Raw genomic sequence first — 17,725 nt, 5'->3', positions numbered from 1 at the left:
TGGGAGCTGTAGTCAACCACACCTGGGAATCCCTCTTAGAGGGAACACTGACCTCCAATGCCAAGTCTGAGGCCAAGTCCGTCAGCTCAGTTAGGGACTCCGTCGGGCAGCGGGGCGGTCGGTACACCAGTGGAAGTCCCAGTCTGAAAGAGCCAGGGGAAAGAGCCCCAAACTGAAGGACAGACATTCAATATGGTCAGACACTTCAACAGGGATCCTGGCAAGGGATATATTGTTCTTCTAGACCACAGCCACACCACCTCCACACCCACGTCCCCTCCCTTGCTCCGCAACAGAGTACCCTGGAGGGAGAAGCTGCGACCAGACTGGGCCACCAGCCTCCCCCAACCAAGTCTCTGTGATACACACCAGGTCAGCCCCTTCATCCAGAATCAAATCAGGGATGATTTCTGATTTATTCTGGACAGACCTGGCATTACAGAGGAGCAAGACGAGGCTCGGTGGGTGGTTAGCATTGCTTTCCAAAGTCAACGAGTTGGCCGGAAGGAGAAACCACTAGGAGATGTCTGATTTCCCTTCCCCTGTAACGGCCCGCTGACTTGCCAACGTTACTCTCCTCAGGAGAGGAGAGCTGGTCTTGTGGTAGCAAGCATGACTTGTCCCCTTAGCTAAGCAGGGTCCGCCCTGGTTGCATATGAAAGGGAGACTAGAAGTGTGAGCACTGGAAGATATTCCCCCTCGCCCCCCAGGGGATGGAGCTGCTCTGTTTTCAAGTTCCCTCCCTGGCAGCATCTCCAAGACAGGGCTGAGAGAGACTCCTCCCTGCAACCTTGGAGAAGCTGCTGCCAGTCTGTGAAGACAATCCTGAGCTAGATGGACCAGCAGTCTGACTCAGTATATGGCAGCTTCCTATGTTCCTATGTACTTCTTCTGTTCCCACCAACACCAACACCACCGGAATAGCTGCCCCATAATCAGTGGATACACCCCATGACTCCCCATCTCCAGACAAGCCTGGACATGTTGAAAACCAATCTCACCCAAGACTTAAAACAACAGAAGTTTTCTAAAAAACATCCTCAGCTTCTAAAACATCCATAACACTATAGCATAAAATAAAATATAAAATACCCACCCACCACCACCACACAACCAGAAAACACACCCACGTAAAATCCTGGGCTGGGGGATTAGCCTTCGCTCTCATTATCCTGTGACGGGGTACCCCATTTTGGTGTCGCCCCTCCCTCCACAAGCAGCGTTCCTATATAGGCCCAGAGTTGGCTAGTCTGGGCAGTTGATATCTAGGAACTGCGGAGACCCCAGTCCTGCATAACCACCACCCACCCTAGCAGCAGCCACAGTGCCACAGATCACCCCCGAGACAATTAATTCTGGAATTAGAGCTTGTGCCGTTTGCTTCAACCTTCAGTTCCTTTACGGTCCATTTCTATCTTCTCCACTGTCTACATTACCAGTGTGTGTAATGCACGCTCCCCACACACTAGGATACCTTGTGGGTGTGGGTGTTAAATCTTGCCGTGATAGTACGCAAAATTGCATCCAAATTCCTTTTGTGCTGCATTTTAGGAACGTGCATATGCACTCCTGCGAACCAGTAAAAAGGATCTTGGATGGTCCCCTCAAGGTTGCCTTTTTGCAGGGTTTATCAGTCCTGATGAGATCATATGTATGACTGCATCCACGTTATTTTTGTGCTGTGCTTTACTAATAGGCACATGCACTCATGCGCATCAGTAAAGCACTGCACAAAAAGGATCTTAGATGACCACTCAGGATTGCTTTTTTGCAGTTTTATCTTTCCTGGTGAGATCATACATATGACTGCACGCAGTTTCTTTGTGTGCTATATTTTACCAAGGTGCACATGCGCTCAAAACACTGCATAAAAATAATCCAAAGAGTGCTTTTCTTGTAGTGTTTTATCGATGTGCCTGTGTATTGGTAATATAGAGGAGTGGGGAAGCCAGCCTTGAACTGAAGGAAACTGTGGCAAATCATTCATGCTCAGCGCTCTGTACAAAATTTGGAAATGAAAAGACAGATCAGTGGCGGATTTCTCCTGCATCAGTTGCATTTTGGAAACAAGCCCAGGGAATCTGCAGTTCCAGAATCTGGGGAGAATTCTGGAAGCATCCCGAACTTCGATAAGATGAGTGAAATGGTTCAAAGGGCTAGTGGAAGAGTTCTGTATATTCCTGGCATCTTGCTTGTTCAGAGAATTCTGAGGGATACCAAAAAGGTTTCGCTGGGTGATTTTGTAACATCCCCCCATTGGTCATCTTAAGGACTAGAACCTTGCATGTTCATCTTAATGGCTAGAATGTAGAAAACTCTGAGAGATGGTGAACGAATCCATCTCCAGACAAGCCTGGATACATTGTAAACCAACGTGTTCAACAAGAGGGTTCTCTGGGTGTTCTGTAGATTACCACTATGACATCTTAAGGACTAGAACCTTGCTTGTTCAGAGAGAGAGAGAGAGAGAGAGAGAGAGAGAGAGCGAGCATGCAAACTAGAACAAATGTACAAACAAGAGAGAACAGAGAAAATGAACAAAGAAGAGGAGGAGGAAAGAATGTCTATCGACATGCATATATATCCACCCACGGTACCTTGAGAGTGAAAAGTGTACGCAGGAAAGTTGCCGATAGCCACTGCGGAGACCAGAGTCCAAGTCAAAAGTCTCCAGGCTGTTGCCATAGTGCACGGCAAGGCTCCTTGTGGCGTGGGGTGCGTTGGACCAGGCTAGCGGGGTCTGCCCCAACATTTCTCTCTCTCTGAGCCGCCACCTATGCGAAGAGATGTGACTCCAGTTCCCTGATGGCCATCGTCTGCCCTTGGGCGCTCTCCTGAAGGCAGTGGACACGAGGCGGGCGAGGCGGCACGTCGAGGCAGGCCCTCCTTCCTCAGCATGCGCCCGTGTTCTGCAACATTGCTCTGTGGGAGAGGAGGAGGAGAAGGGCAGAGTTAAGGGGAAGAGAGAGGAGGCTCTGAGAAAGGGGTGCAACGTGTTCTGGCAGGGCATATGGTGCCTCCAAGAGAGTAAGCGCGTGGGCAATGTGTGCTAATGTGCATGCGCGGAGAGCATGCCACATGGGAGGAAGCACGGCACCTCTGATCACCATTCTGCTGATGAAAGAAGGAGCTGTTTGGAGATGCCGTGTCAGGGGGTGGCTGGTTCCATAGCAGGCTGGATTCATGGACCAAACCCAAGTGGCCGGTTTGTTTGGGATGTCCGTTGGTTTTCCTTCAGACCAAAGGAACAGAGAGGGAAAGGAGGAAATAAAGCCAGCCAAGGGGCAGGACCAGGAGAGGCAGCAGTGGAAGGGATGGAAGAAAAAAGGAAGGGAGAGGAGAGAAGGGACCGAACTGCTGGAATGGAAGGAAGGAAAAGAAACTGAACGGATGACATTGATCGTGGGAAGGAAGGAAATCTAACTGGTGATGGAACAAATAAAAGACGGAGGGAAAGTCAGGTATTAATGGAAAAGGAAGAGTGGTTATAAAACAGAAGATGGAGAAAGGAAGGGAGGGAGGAAGGAAGGAAAGGAGGGAAGGAAAGGAGGGAAGGAAAGGAGGGAGGGAGGAAAGTGGAAAAGTGATTACGAAACAAGATGAGAAAGAAAGAAAGAGAAAGAAAGAAAGAGAAAGAAAGAAAGACTAGTGATTATGAAAGAGAAGATGGAGAAAGGAAGGAAGGAAGGAAAGGAGAGAGGGAAGGAAGGAAGGTGGAAAAGTGATTATGAAACAAAAGATAAGAAAGAGAGAGAGAGAGGAAAGAAAGAAAGAAAAGGAGGGAAGGAAGAAAGGAAAGTGGAAAAGTGATTACGAAACAAGATGAGAAGAAAGAAAGAAAGAAAGAAAGAAAGAAAGACTAGTGATTATGAAAGAAAAGATGGAGGAAGGAAGGAAAGGAGAGAGGGAAGGAAGGAAGAAAGGAAAGTGGAAAAGTGATTATGAAACAGAAGATGGGAAAGAAAGAAAGAAAGAAAGAAAGAAAGAAAGAAAGAAAGAAAGACAGACTAGTGATTATGAAAGAGAAGATGGAGAAAGGAAGGAAGGAAGGAAAGGAGGGAGAGAGGGAGGGAAGGAAGGAAAGTGATTATGAAGCAAAAGATAAGAAAGAAAGAAAGAAAGAAAGAAAGAAAGAAAGAAAGAAAAGGAGGGAGAGAGGGAGGGAAGGAAGGAAGGAAAGTGGAAAAGTGATTATGAAGCAAAAGATAAGAAAGAAAGAAAGAAAGAAAGAAAGAAAGAAAGAAAGAAAAGGAGGGAGAGAAGGAAGGAAGGAAGGAAGGAAAGTGATTATGAAACAGAAGATGGGAAAGAAAGCAAAAAAGAAAGAGAGAGGCGCGGGCGCCCTGCAGATGGCAGCTGGGCTCTGCCGCCGGGCGCCTGCCTCCGCCCTGTCAGCCTTGCAGCCCGCCTTCCCCAGCTGAGGGGTCTGGCTGGCGTTCCTCGGGCTCTAAGGCTCAGCGCTGGCCTTGCTCGCTCCTCGGCCCTGGGCGTGGCTTCCTCCAGGGCTTCCCGCCTCCCCCCCCCGCCCCGCCCCGCGCGGCTCGAGGGGTCTTGGCGGGCGCCTCCCGGCTCAGCGCCGCGCTGCCTCCTGACCCCCGCCCGCCCCCGCCCCGGGAACTCTCTTGCGCAGATCCTACGTTGTTCCGCGGCGCGGCAGTTCTGCAGACCCACGTGGATTCCCGGCACTTCTCAAAAGGGAAGCGCGGGGAGCGGGCGGGGAGGATGAATGAGTCTTAATTTTCCTGTTTCCTTTTAATTAAATCTTCAAGCCCCAAATGCTGCTGCTGGTGGTGGGGCGGAGGGGGAGGAGGAGGAGAGCCTGTTCCCAATTTTGCCCCTGGAACGGGAGACCGCCGCTCGGCCCCATCAGCATTGGCTCTGCGTCCAGCTGGAGAGGTGGGTAATCCGAAGCAGATGCGCCCTCGCTTGGGGGCCCGGGGGGCGGGGGAAGCGTCCCCCTTGCTGCAGAAAACCGGGGGAGAGGGGTGAGTCCTTGGTGTGCCCGGCCGGCCTCTGAGACTGGAGGAGGCTCCGATGATCTGCTGTTGCTTGTGCAATACAGTAAAGGTTGATGTGGTGTCCCGTACTGGTGGTCAGTAAGGAAGAAGGCAGAATCCCACTCTTCCTAGGAATCTGTATACTGAGTCAGACCCTTGGTCCATCTAGCTCAATATCGTCTTCACAGACTGGCAGCAGCTTCTCCAAGGCTGCAGGCAGGAATCTTTCTCAGCCTTCCAAATCCTTGTGTGTAAATCTTTGTAGATATATCATGTACAAACAACCGCTTTGTATATAATTGTACTTTGGCAACGTACTGTATGCTTTGGTAGTTTGCTGGTTCAATAAAAAAATCTTGTCCTATTAAAAAAAATAAAAATCTTGTCCTATCTTGGAGATGCTGCCAGGGAGGGAACTTGGAACCTAGATGCTCTTCCCAGAGCGGCTCCATCCCCTGAGGGGGAGGGATATCTTACAGTGCTCACACATTGAGTCTCCCATTCAAATGCAGACCAAGGCGGACCCCCTTAGCAAAAGGTTACCATCTCTATCAGGGCTCCCATCTCTCTTAGGACAAAATAAAAGGCAGGTGAATGGGGTGGGGGCCGTAGCCAGGGTGTCGCCAAGTAATTTCAAGATCTGGACCTAATGGCATTATTAGGGGGCCCTCTTATTACAGGGCCTGCTGGGGCGGGGGTGAGAGACTTGAGGGTGTGCACACTGCTGCTTCTATTAAGAAGTCTCTGCACATGTTCAGAGGCTCTCTCGTTCTTGGTATTCATGCATGTGTTCCCTGTTACTGTGTCTCCAAGCTGGAGAAAAATTCAAATGATTAAGAACCCTCCACCCCCACAGGAATGTGCAGCATGAATTCAGTTGTGAAGTGCACAGTGAAGTGTGTGTGTGTGAGAGAGAGAGTGTGTGTGTGTGCTGGTCTTGTGGTAGAAAGCGTGACTTGTCCCCTTAGCTAAGCAGGATCCACCCTGGCTGCATATGAATGGGAGACTAGAAGTGTGAGCACTGGAAGATATTCCTTTCAGGGGATGGAGCCACTCTGGGAAGATCATCAGAAGGTTCCAAGTTCCCTCCCTGGCAGCATCTCCAAGAGAGGGCTGAAAGAGATTCCTGCCTGCCACCTTGGAGAAGCCGCTGCCAGTCTGTGAAGACAATCCTGAGCTAGATGGACCAAGGGTCTGACTCAGTATATGGCATCTTCCTAGGTTCCTGTGTGTGTGTGTGTGTGTGTGTGTGTGTGTGTGTGTGTGTGTGTGTGTAAGGACCTTCATGGTCCCTGAGTACACACATATGTGCCTCCCCTGCTGGGTCCCCTTTCACCTCTCTGGAAAGGCAGGGAGTTCCAAGTACAAAGCGCTGAAGAGGAGTCACCCAAGACCAGCAGCCGGTGTTAGAAAGACAATACACTTTGGGAGACTTGCCTCATTGTAAGACTACTGTAAGGTGATGAACAAAGACAAAGGAAACCATCCGCACCTCTAGGATGCAAGAAACTCAGCAAACGGCTTGCAGGCCACACACAGCCCGCTTTCCTGGGATTGAATGAAGCGCTTTCGTATTCATTGAGAACTCTCTGATGTTACACAGCTGCGGTAAGAGCATCTGGCTGGCATGCAGAAGCTCCCAGGCTCAATACCCGGCAGCATCTCCAGGTAGGGCTGGGAAAGACCCTTCTCTGTCTGGAGAGCTGCTGCCAGTCAGAGTAGACAGCAGTACTACGACAAAACGTTTCCCTATCGCTTACCAACAAAAAGTCCTCAAAGTGGTTTACGCAGAAAAATAAATAATAAACTGGCTGGGACAGGCGCAGAGTATCTGTGCCTCCACTGGCCTAGCCAGCCTGCTCCCCCCCCCCCCACATCCGCTTCTCTACCCATGGAGAACACGCCCGCGGTTTCTGGCTGGTTGCCGCTTGTCCCACCCGCCAGTTCCTGGCACCTGGGCCGGCCTACTGGCCCCACCACCTGCTGGCGACCGGCATCCCTACTTCCTCCCCGTGGCTAATCGGCAGCTGCTCGCGAACTCTCGCGAGAGTTGCCACGCATGGGATTACCGACAGGTACACCTAGGAGAAATAAATATATTGATGATGATTAGAATGGTCCCCGGTCTCCAAAGGGCTCACAGTTTAAAAGGAGCACGAGGTAGAAACCAGCAACAGCCACTGGGGGGGATGCTGTGCTTGGGGTTCTATGTGGACCGACAGTCTGACTCAGTAGACAGCAGTTCCTTGCAGTCCGTTAGGGAAACTTTCCTTCACTGCTGGTGGGAGGAGTGGAGCGGCTGTGTTGCAAGGCAAGACGTCTCCAGTTCAAATCTTGCCTCTGCCATGAAATCACTCGTTGACCAGCTGCACTCTTGCGCTCTCAGCCTCAGTTTTCCCCTTCTGTAAAATGGGTATAATCGTCCTCTGCCTCCTTCCCCAGTCCTCAACCCACACTCCAGCCACTATACCACACTGCATCTCCCTTTACTGCTCTCTCTGCCCATTGGGGAAATGATGCAAGCATTGCTGTACAGAATCTCCAAAGTATGGCCACACGAAGGAATTTTGACAAGGCCCTTACGATTCTGGGCCATCTTCTTTCTCCGACCTCCTGTCTGTTTAAGCTCCCTGTTCATCAGATGCTAATGAACATCTCATCTGGCGTTTCACTTCTGCTAACATTTGCTCGGATGATTAAAAGAGCATGTTCCAAGAGCTTAATTAAAACGGGGTGTTTTTTTTCCTTTCTTTTGGACGGGGAAATTGCTTTTGAAGATCTAATAAGAGAAGCATATGACCTGGAGTACAGGGCCAAAAAACATGCGAATTTAGCACCGATTTTTGCTTATCCCCCCCCTCCCGTCCCCAGGAGAGACAGCTTGGAAGCCTCCAATGGTATGGTGCAGCCCTGGGGGGAAACGGAGCCCAAAATAGGAAAGAACATTTGTGTTTAGCCTAAGGGAGAAAAGGGGAAACGTATAATTCCACAGCGCCACAGAAGGGAGGTGATTAAAACCTTGCCTAGAGTTTTTTTGTTTTTGTTTTAAAGCAAAGTAACTGCAGTAGAACCGTGTGGCCAGATGGCCGAGGCAAGGCGCTGGAGGCGAGGAGGAAAACGGAGGGCCGACGGCCCGCAGGAACACGGCCCTGCTCTTTTTGTATACGTGTGGAATTCCCGGAACGCCTGTTGAGCGCAGACTGCGTCCCCGGGAACGCTGCCCCACCCAGAAGGTGACGCGCCCCTCCCATCCGTCGGAACACGGCCAAGTTACAACCGGAGTACCGTTTGGTGGAAGCAAAGCCGAGCCGAGCCGAAAAAGAGCTGCAGTCCCCGAATCCCAAGTGTTGGCGATTTCCCCCTTTGGATTGTTCATACGCCGAGAATTAAAAGGAAAAGGAAACGACATCCGAATAATATCCGCTTACCTTTTCTAAATCTTTTTTTCTCTTTTCCGAACAGCGACTCGGGCTCCCTTTCCACTTGCCAGGACGTTCTCCAAGCTGAGGGCTAAAGTTTCCTGAAGCAACAGCTGGAAGGAAAGAAAAAGAAAAGAGAATCCCGAAAGAATTCAGTATACTTTGCTTTCAGAAAAGATGCAGGCAGCCTTTCAGCTAACGGATTCCTCGCAGAGGGGTCTCTTTTCAGGAAGCAAACGCAGCTCCCAGAGAGAGGTTATGAAGCAGCGTGGTGGAGAGAGAGGCAGCTTAAAAAAGTTGGGATTTTTGCCAGGGTAATTTTAAAAAAGAAGAAAAATCCTGCTTCTTTTCCTTTTTTTTTTTTTTTTTTGGCCCAAATAACTCCTCCTCCTCCGATGACGGCATCTCAAAAGGCAGGTCTGTTTCTGCGATAGAATCCAAAGTCTGTTTGGTGGCTGGGAAAAAAGTTGCCAGAAGAAGACAGAAATGGGAGAGAAATGTGAAATTTTGCAAGGGAGGGATCAGAGGGAGTTTGCATTGTGTTGTGAGCGGCCAGATTGTGTAATGAGCCGCCCAGAAATTTTTTTTTTGTTATGGGGCGGCTAACAAATAAAGTTGTTGTTATTATTTGCAAATAGCCCTCAAAATATGTTGGTTTTTTAAAAAAATTGTCAGGGTCAGGATTGGAATGGGCCACTCTGCGTCTGGTGGGAATTGAGATTTGTGAGGAAAAGCGTACGTTTATTTGAAAAGAGATTCACGGGAGGAAGAAGAGAGAGAGCTGGTGCAGGTTGAAGCCACAATCCCACACACTCTTATCTCAAAGGGAATTGTGCTGATCCAGTGAGACTCACAAACACACCTGTTAGGATCACCCTGTAAGAGACTGAGCTCTTTACAATCAACCCATAGAAGCCAGCGGCCCCAGTTTACCCGGATCTCAGAAGCGGCAGGTCCGAAGGCGTCCGAGGAGGCACAACGGCCTCTGCTTCCCAGGAGCTGCTCAGATTGCTGCTCTCTCTCCTGCCCGGCCTGAGACCTGAACTCTCTGAACGGGGGCGGGTTGACCCTTCTGCCGCCCGTGGGCAAGCAAGGAATTTGCCACCCCTCTCCTCTCTGGCGACAATGTGTTATGTGTGTGGCCCAAGCCGATCCCAAAAAACTCCAGCAAATAATAGAAACCATCACTCACTCACATGTGTGTCCTCTTCTGCCCCCCGTCTTTTTCTCTGGCTGTTCGATCGATGATGTCTCCGGAGTCTGCAGGCGCAGCGAAATGCTGCCGCCGGTCTCCTCCGCCAGCCCCAACTCCTGCCCTGGCCGCCGCCTCCACATCCAGCCAGCCTCCAGGCGGATGATCCGATCGGGGGGTGCTGTGTGGGGGGGCAATGCGGGCAGAGGCCGAGAGGGGCCGGGCTGAGGGAGCTAGTCCACTTCAAGCGCTCTGCACACGCCCCAGGCCCCTCCACCGCGGCCGCCTGCAGCTCCTCTGTCCTTGCGCTGCTCACGTGGTTTGAGCCTTGAGTGGGGCTGAAAGTCTTGTTGTCTGGGTGGAGCTTTTGTGCTCTTTGGGCACGTCCGCCTGCCCGGGCCGGAGCAACCAAGCTGTGCTTCGGGCTGCCGCGGCGAGTGTGCTAGCTGCTTCCGCGGCCGGGGCTCCTCCGGACCGCGTGCCTCTCCATGGCGGGTGGCCGCCCGGCCGCTCCCCACCCCCTCGTCTCTTCCTGTGCTGCCTGGGGCCAGGACTCTGGCGGCAACCAGTGATGATGATGCTTGCTTGGTGGCAGGCTGCTTTGCCCGTGCGCATGCGCACACACAGAGTACGGAAGAGAGTGAGAACAGAAAGAACCCTTCTGCGCACCGCCCCCTTCAGGCTGCGTAGTTCAAGCCCAGCTACAAATTCCCACATCATTGGTGCCGTCCGCCACACTGTGTGCAGCATTGTTGGTTGCAATAATACACACACACACACACACACACCTCACCACATTATTTATTTATTTCTGAAATCTGCAGCTGGGGGGGATTTTGCCGCCATAGGCAGCCGCCTCTGCTGCCTCTCCTTTAAGCCGCCCCTGCTTTTGAACCATAGCCTTTCTTCTCTGCTTCGAGAAGCACAGAACCTTCTCCAGGTCTTCTATGGATACCTTTCTTCTAAACAAAAGCCAGACGCGTTTCGACGAAGTTCGTCTTCTTCAGTGGCTTATTTAAAAGACCGCAATCTAGGAAATACGCCTGCTCTACACCCTGTTAACAACAAATATTCATAAATTCAAATTGACCCCTCCAGAGTTTCTGCATCTCAGTGAAGAATGGATGCATCTCCTTTCTAGCACACATGTAGCCTGAGGATGTGGACAAGCCGATTGGAACGGTGTGGCCTACCACCTGCCCCCTTGACCCTTGCCCGACATGGCTGATACTGTCTGCCAGGGGGGTGGTTGTAGAGGGCCTGGTAGAAATTATAAAAGCTTCTCTGAGGGAAGGCAGGATGCCTCCTTGTCTTAAGGAGGCAATCATTAGACCACTTCTGAAGAACCCTGCCTTGGATCCCTCAGAGTTGAGCAACTACAGGCTTGTTTCCAACCTTCCATGGTGGGGAAAGGTGATTGAGAGGGTGGTGGCCTCCCAGCTCCAGGTGGTCTTGGAGGAAACTGATAATCTTCTAGACACATTTCAAACTGGCTTTCGGGCTGGCTATGGGGTGGAGACTGCCTTGATTGGACTGACGGATGATCTCCAATTGGGAATTGACAGAGGAAGTGTAACTCTGTTGGTCTTTTTAGACCTCTCGGCGGCTTTCGATGCTATCGACCACAGTATCCTTCCGGAGCGTCTGAGGGGGTTGGGTGTGGGAGGCACTGCCTTGCCGTGGTTCCACTCCTACCTCTCGGGCAGGTTCCAGATGGTGTCCCTTGGAGACTGCTCTTCTTCAAAATCTGAACTTTTGTATGGTGTGCCTTAGGGGTCCATATTGTCTCTGATGTTGTTTAACATCTATATGAAACCGTTGGGAGAGATCATCAGGAGATTTGGTGCAGGGTGCTATCGTATGCTGATGACACCCAAATCTATTTCTCCATGTCAACGACATCAGGAGAAGGCATAACCTCCCTAAATGCTTTCCTGGAGGCAGTAATGGGCTGGATGAGGGATAACAAACTGAGACTGAATCCAGATAAGATGGAGGTACTCATTGTGTGGGGTCGAAACTCGGGAGATGAGTTTGATCTGCCAGTCCTGGATGGGGTCACACTTCCCTGGAAGGAAAAGGTATGTAGTCTGGTGGTGCTTCTGGATCTCAGCCTCTCCCTGGACTCTCACATTGCGCTGGTGGCCAGACGTGCCTTCTTTCAGCTTTGGCTGATAGGCCAGCTGTGTCCATTTCTTGAGATGAACCACCTCAAAACAGTGGTACATCTGCTAGTAACCTCCAGACTGGATTACGGCAGTGCGCTCTATGTGGGGCTGCCCTTGTGTGTAGTCTGGAAACTACAGTTGGTTCAGAATGCGGCAGCCAGGTTGGTCTCTGGGTCAGCTGGGAGAGTCCATGTTACTCCTATATTGAAAGATCTACTGGCTGCCGATAAATTTCCAGCAAAATACAAGGTGCTGGCTATAACCTATAAAGCCCTAAACGGCTTGGGCCCTGAGTATTTAAGAGAACGTCTTCTTCATTATAAACCCCACCGCCCATTGAGATCAACGGGAGAGGTCCGTCTGCAGTTGCCACCGGCTCATTTGGTGGCTGCTCAGGGACGGGCCTTCTTCACTGCTGCCCCAAAGCTTTGGAACGTGCTCCCTCCTGAAATAAGAGCCTCCCCATCTCTGGCAACTTTTAAAATGTCTTTAAAGATGCACCTGTTCACCCAGGCTTTTAATTAAATATTGTTTTAACAGTTTTATCATCATTTTAAAATGTGGTTTTAAAATTTTAAAATTGCTGTAATGTTTTAACTTTTACTATGTCATTTATTTTGTTTTAACGACTGTTTTAAGGTTTTTTGTTGTCGTTTGTTTTAACTAATGTTTTAACTTTTTGTTTCCTGGTTGTAATCCGCCCAGAGACGTGAGTTTTGGGCGGTACAGAAATACAGTATGTTAAATAAAATAAAATAAAATAAAAAATTGCACGCAGGAACACACAGGTACCAGGCAGTGTGCGGACTTCCTTTTTGCACCCTGGTAGAGCACACACTGAACCTGTGATGACTTATGGCTGGACAATGATGTTTCCCCATTATATCGTTAAGGACAGGACTTCAAGAACCCCGGCTGGCTCAAACCAAACGCCTGTCTAAGCTGGCATCCTGTTTCCAACAGGGGACAACTGGCGGCTTCTGGAAAGCCCATGAGCAGAGTGTGAAAGTGACAGCCCTCCCCCACTGTTTGCTCCTTAGCAACTGGCAATCAGGTAAACAGCTCCTGAACATGGAGGTTCTGTTGCTGGCCATGATACATGGTGGCAGTGGACCCAATGTAAGTACTGCCTAGCTGGAACAAGCCAAAGATCCCTCTAGCCCAGCATCCGGTTTCCAACTGGGGACAGACGAACACCATCAAGAAGCCCACCAGCAAGGCAGGAAGTCAAAGTTTTTCCCTAGTAGTGGTATTCATATAGACTTCCACTAGACAGAGAGGCTTCACATAGCCATTATCACTTACAGTCCTTGACAGACCTCTCCTCCTCTTCCATGATTTTGTCATTTGGGGATAGGGCCGTAGCACAGTGGTATAGTCCCTCCTTTTGCATGTAGAAGGTCGCCGATTCAATCCCTGGCAGCATCTTCTGGTAGGTCTGGGAGAGACGCCTGAGCCTGTAGTCATGGAGAAGCTGCTGCCAGCCTGTGTAGATAATACTGAGCTAGATGGACCCATGTTCTGACTCGGTAGAAGGCGGCTTCCTAGGTTCCTCTGAAAGTGACCTAAACCAGCTGCCATTACTAAATCTTGTGGCAGTGAGTTCCGTAAGCTAACCACACATTGCATGAAGCCCATCTTTATTTGATGCAGCGCATATAGGCACACTGGTGTTGGCCTCTGGCAACAGGTAACAGGCCACAAAGGGTGATTCACTCCTGGGGTGGGGAGACACTCACTTTGTTTACCCGGGTGGCGACAGCAGTGATGTAGTGGTGGAAAGTTCTGGATGACGTTTAGAACTGGCGTACGTTTTCTGAAAGTGGAAAGTTTCCCTTCTGAGGCGGGGAAACAATGTTGGCTTTAAAAAGAGGGCGGGGGACCTTGGCAATCTGATCTTCCGATAAGATAAACTTCTAAACTTAGGGTTACATTTCCAAGGTCAGTTTTCATTAAAGCTTCGACTAAGAATGACATTTCATTTCCAAAATAACAAAAATATTAGAAGTTAAAAAATTACGTGCGGGAGAAAAATAATCAACCTATCAACAGCTATTAGCTGTGGTAGCAAAAGCAGAACCTCCATGATCCGGCGCGGTGTACCTTGGAATGGTGTATCTTCAAACCAAATGGAGGAAGTCTGAAATCTTCATGCCTTGAGCTTTATAGAGGCCTATGACAGATTTTGGGATGCTGGATTCTATGGACTCATATCATTTTCAATGGACTCTATTTATCAGGATCAATCTCTGTTTTCTGGATTTAAGTTAATACTAGACATATTCACAGAGGGGGAGGGGGAGGAGAGAGAGCCACTGATGGCCACTTGTCATGAAAGCTAAAAACAGAACCCTTTCCCAGCGGAGGAGGGTTGTTAACTTCACAGCCTCCTTGAGAACTTTCTGGAGGTATTTGGGTGTCCACTGTTGGAAACAGGAATCTGGGTGAAATGAAAACCTAGCCTTATCTTGCAAACACAGTTCTTATGCTCTTAGTGGGGGGGGGGGGGTTGTCCTGTCAGCCATGAGATATCGATGGAACCTCCATGGTCAGACACAGTCTTTCACAGAATTCTAGATGGAGGAGATATGGGCAAGGGGCTGTTGACTCTCGTATGGGAAGGAGGATGGTGGACTTGACTGGAGCTTTGATTTGAGTCAACCAAGGTTCAGTTAAAACATTCTATAGGTCGCATTCACACATAACACAGAGAGTTACGTTGGACCTGCGGTTCTGCTCCCCCCCGTCCGAATTTGGACGTAACGGAGAGTGAACTCTCTGCAGTTAGCGAGACTGCAGAGAGGGTGGGGGAACTGACTGTGTGGGCTTCCTTCTTGCATGAAGAACAGCCCACACAGCCAATCACGGCCAGAGTTGAGGGAGGAGATTCCTCCCTCAACTCCAGTTGAAGGGGGACGCAGACTGCGTTTCCAAATTCAGACACAACGCAGACTGCGTTAAGCTTGGGTTGCGGCGATGAAACTCACTACAACCCAAGGGTAAAGATTGGAGTCAGAAAAATGAAACCTCAGGTACATCGCCACACAGAACCACATTTGCACACATTCGCATGTAACGCTAGGAGAACCTCTGGCCCATTTAACTCTGGTTTCACGTCACGTCCGCATGCGGCCGTCGTCTTAAACTTTTTTACCCTTCTTTAAAATCCACCAACTCTCAATTCTGTGCCAATTTAATTAAACCACTCATATTCTCATGTTCCAGATGCAGAAACTGGTGGGATGCATATGACTTAAGGTTGCCAACTTACCAGAAACATTCCAGCCAGACATGCTCCTGTGTCTTTGCTAACAGCAGCAAGATTGGCCGAAATCAGCAGATGATGTATAGAGAGAAGAACGATCCCTTCTGAACGTCTGCAGATTGAGCTGCTGTTAAAGGAACACAGAGAAGCAGGGATGGGTTTAATGAGTTGGCAACCTCAGCACTCGGACCTTCCCCAGTTGGCAATTTCACTGAGGTTAAGAACATCAGAACAGCCCTGCTGAGTCGGGCTCAAGACCTATCTAGTCTAGCATTCTGTTTCCCACAGTGGCCCACCAGATGCCTCTTGGAAGCCCACAGGCAGCTTTTCCATGCTCAAGGCCAAGGCCTTATACTGGACCACCATGAGGGCCAGACACATGGCTTTTAAGTAAAACCATGCAGAACTGGGAGGTCTAAGCATGCCCTCACCCCTTGCCTGTAGGCTTCCAGAGGCATCTGTTGGGCCACAGTGTGAAACAGGATGCTGGACTGGATGGCCTTGGGCTTGATCCAGCACTTGGCTGTTCTTGTATCCCTTCCAGTTACAAAATCCCATGATTCTAAGATCTGAATTAAGAATTGGTAGCTTTCTAGGATTATGATTTTGGTATGTTTGTTCCCCACACATTTAGACCTCTGAAATAAACCCCACAAAGCATGTAGAATTTGCCATTTGCTCAATATCTAGGATCTTCTGAGTCTTGATTGTGGGGGTGGGTGGGAATCATCCCCTCAAAAAGTGTAGGATGTTGAGTTGCCAACTCTCTGAGCCTGACCTCTGGAGCCCCCAGGAATTGGCCTCCATCTCCAGCTTGAAAGTAACCCTGAAGATATTCATTTTTTGATAGGATGAAAAATATAGAGGGCGGACAGAATCTCCAGGACTAGCTTAAATCAAAGCCAACCGCCTGAGTTCCAATAGTCTTACAGGCCCCTGAAGCATCATAATGCGGTTCAGACAAGGTGGCAAACACCCTCCCCTCCCCAGCAGGAAATGCAGGGGTGTGAAGCCATTTCCTTTCAGAACGAAGGCACGAGAAGGGAGGGCCACAAGTTCAGGTTATCGGGCTCCGAGCCAAGATCCTTTTCAGGGTGGCGAGCCCGTCTCCGGGCCAGAGAGCGGCTTCCTTTTGACAGTTAAGTGCTCGCTGCTTTCATGCCTCCTTTTATGTGTGTGCATCGGAGAGGCTGCGCATGGCGGCCAACACAGCCCGAACCGTAGCAGAGGAAGGAAGTCGCTCTTCCCACCCAACGTGAGAGCCGGCCAAGAATCCCTCCCACTCAGCCTTGCCCTGAACGGCGGTGAGATGCCGCGAAGCAGAGACCCAGAACTCTCCCATGGTAGCCTTCTCGCAAGGAATTAGCCACGGATTGGAAGTTTAATTTCTAAATCTCTTCCGCGATGTTCAAACTCTACTCCTGTTGCTTCTATGGCTAGCACTCTTGTGCACCTGGTGAAGGATCATGGGAAATGTGTTCGGGTGCCTAAGCAGACTGCAGTCCCAATCCCCCTCCCCTGGATATCTCCCTCAATGTTGGAGTTCCAGATTGCTGGGTCTTGCTTCAGAAGGGGAACCCTTAGGAAACATCCATGGCTCTGTTTTTTAAATTCCCAAATGTACAAACACAGCGCATATGCACTTTGGCCCACCTTCCAGTTCCCTTCGGCATCACCCGATGCACCGACCAAACACCTCCTGTTTGTGATCCAGTTGAACCTATGGTATATCCAGCTGCAGGAGCAGCCTCTTAGAACATAAGAACAGCCCTGCTGGATCAGGCCCAAGGAGGCCTATCTAGTCCAGCATCCTGTTTCGCACAGTGGCCCACCAGATGACGCTGGAAGCCACAGGCAAGAGTTGAGGGCATGCCCTCTCTCCTGCTTTGACTCCCCTGCAACTGGTACTCAGAGGCATCCTGCCTCTGAGGCTAGAGGTGGCCTGTAGCCCTCCGACTAGTAGCCATTGATAGACCTCTCCTCCATGAAGTGATCCAAACCCTTCTTTAAGCCATCCAGGTTGTTGGCTGTCACCACATCCTGTGGCAGAGAGTTCCACAAGTGGATCATGCGTTGTGTGAAAAAGCACTTCTGTTTGTTGGTCCCAAATTTCCCGGCAATCAATTTCATGGGATGACCCCTGGGTCTAGTGTGATGTGAGAGGGAGTGCTGTTTTACTGATGGGCTGGAGCGCATGCATGCATGCAACCATGGGGGAAGAGCATGAAAAAATACATCACCATGAACCCGCACAGAAGCAGGGCTTGGTCCTCCCGAACAGTGCAAGAGAATTTTCAGATCTGTTCTTTCTCTTTCAACTGAAGGAAGGTGGAAATGTGCAGCTAACAAAATCAACCCCCTGAGGCTTTTAGGTAGGGGTTCTCAGATCTGGACCCCCAGGTGTCGTTGGCCTACAACTCCCATCAACCACCATGGCCTTTGGCTAGGGATGGCTGATGGGATGGATGGGGAGGGCTGATGGATGTTGTAGGCCAACAAAAGCTGGAGACCTGAAGCATGCATCAGTATCCCATTTTGAAGTGCCCTCTTGTGGTCAGAGGAGGGAAGTGCTCCTGCCTGTTCTCTGGCCTATTCACGGTTCCCATGCCCTGAATATTTCTCATATTTTCCTCCCGATGCCTGAGGTTGTCTTTGGCCTCCGTGATAATCTCTTGGCTGCGAGC

The 17,725-nt window shown here is 50.1% G+C and overlaps 1 protein-coding gene and 1 long non-coding RNA gene across 7 annotated transcripts in view; one reads left to right on the top strand and one right to left on the bottom strand.

Moving 5' to 3' along the window:
* The window catches only part of ADAMTS10 (ADAM metallopeptidase with thrombospondin type 1 motif 10), a 69,754-nt gene that overhangs the window by 49,561 nt on the left and 2,468 nt on the right, over positions 1–17,725 (bottom strand). For 5 of the 6 annotated variants that reach the window (XR_008316579.1, XM_053297980.1, XM_053297983.1 and 2 more), the window contains exons 2-4: positions 15,048–15,168; positions 8,426–8,529; positions 2,598–2,922 (exon numbers count right to left, since the gene is read on the bottom strand). Coding sequence is in view for 5 of the 6 variants with exons in the window: in XM_053297980.1 (XP_053153955.1) it covers positions 2,598–2,685 (88 nt within the window). In the remaining variant the exon portion in view is untranslated. Of the gene's footprint in view, positions 1–2,597; positions 2,923–3,097; positions 4,504–8,425; positions 8,530–15,047; positions 15,169–17,725 lie in introns of those variants that run through there. The other variant, XM_053297981.1, reaches the window with a different exon arrangement.
* LOC128345675 (uncharacterized) lies at positions 3,516–9,051 on the top strand. The gene is made up of 2 exons (XR_008316580.1): positions 3,516–4,896; positions 8,049–9,051. It is a non-coding gene; the product is annotated as an uncharacterized LOC128345675 (long non-coding RNA).

This window comes from Hemicordylus capensis, chromosome 2 (assembly GCF_027244095.1).
Source record: "Hemicordylus capensis ecotype Gifberg chromosome 2, rHemCap1.1.pri, whole genome shotgun sequence".
NCBI classification, from domain to species: Eukaryota; Metazoa; Chordata; class Lepidosauria; order Squamata; family Cordylidae; genus Hemicordylus; species Hemicordylus capensis.
Note: the sequence above shows the minus strand (reverse complement) of the source record. Positions and strands in the feature narration are given on the sequence as shown.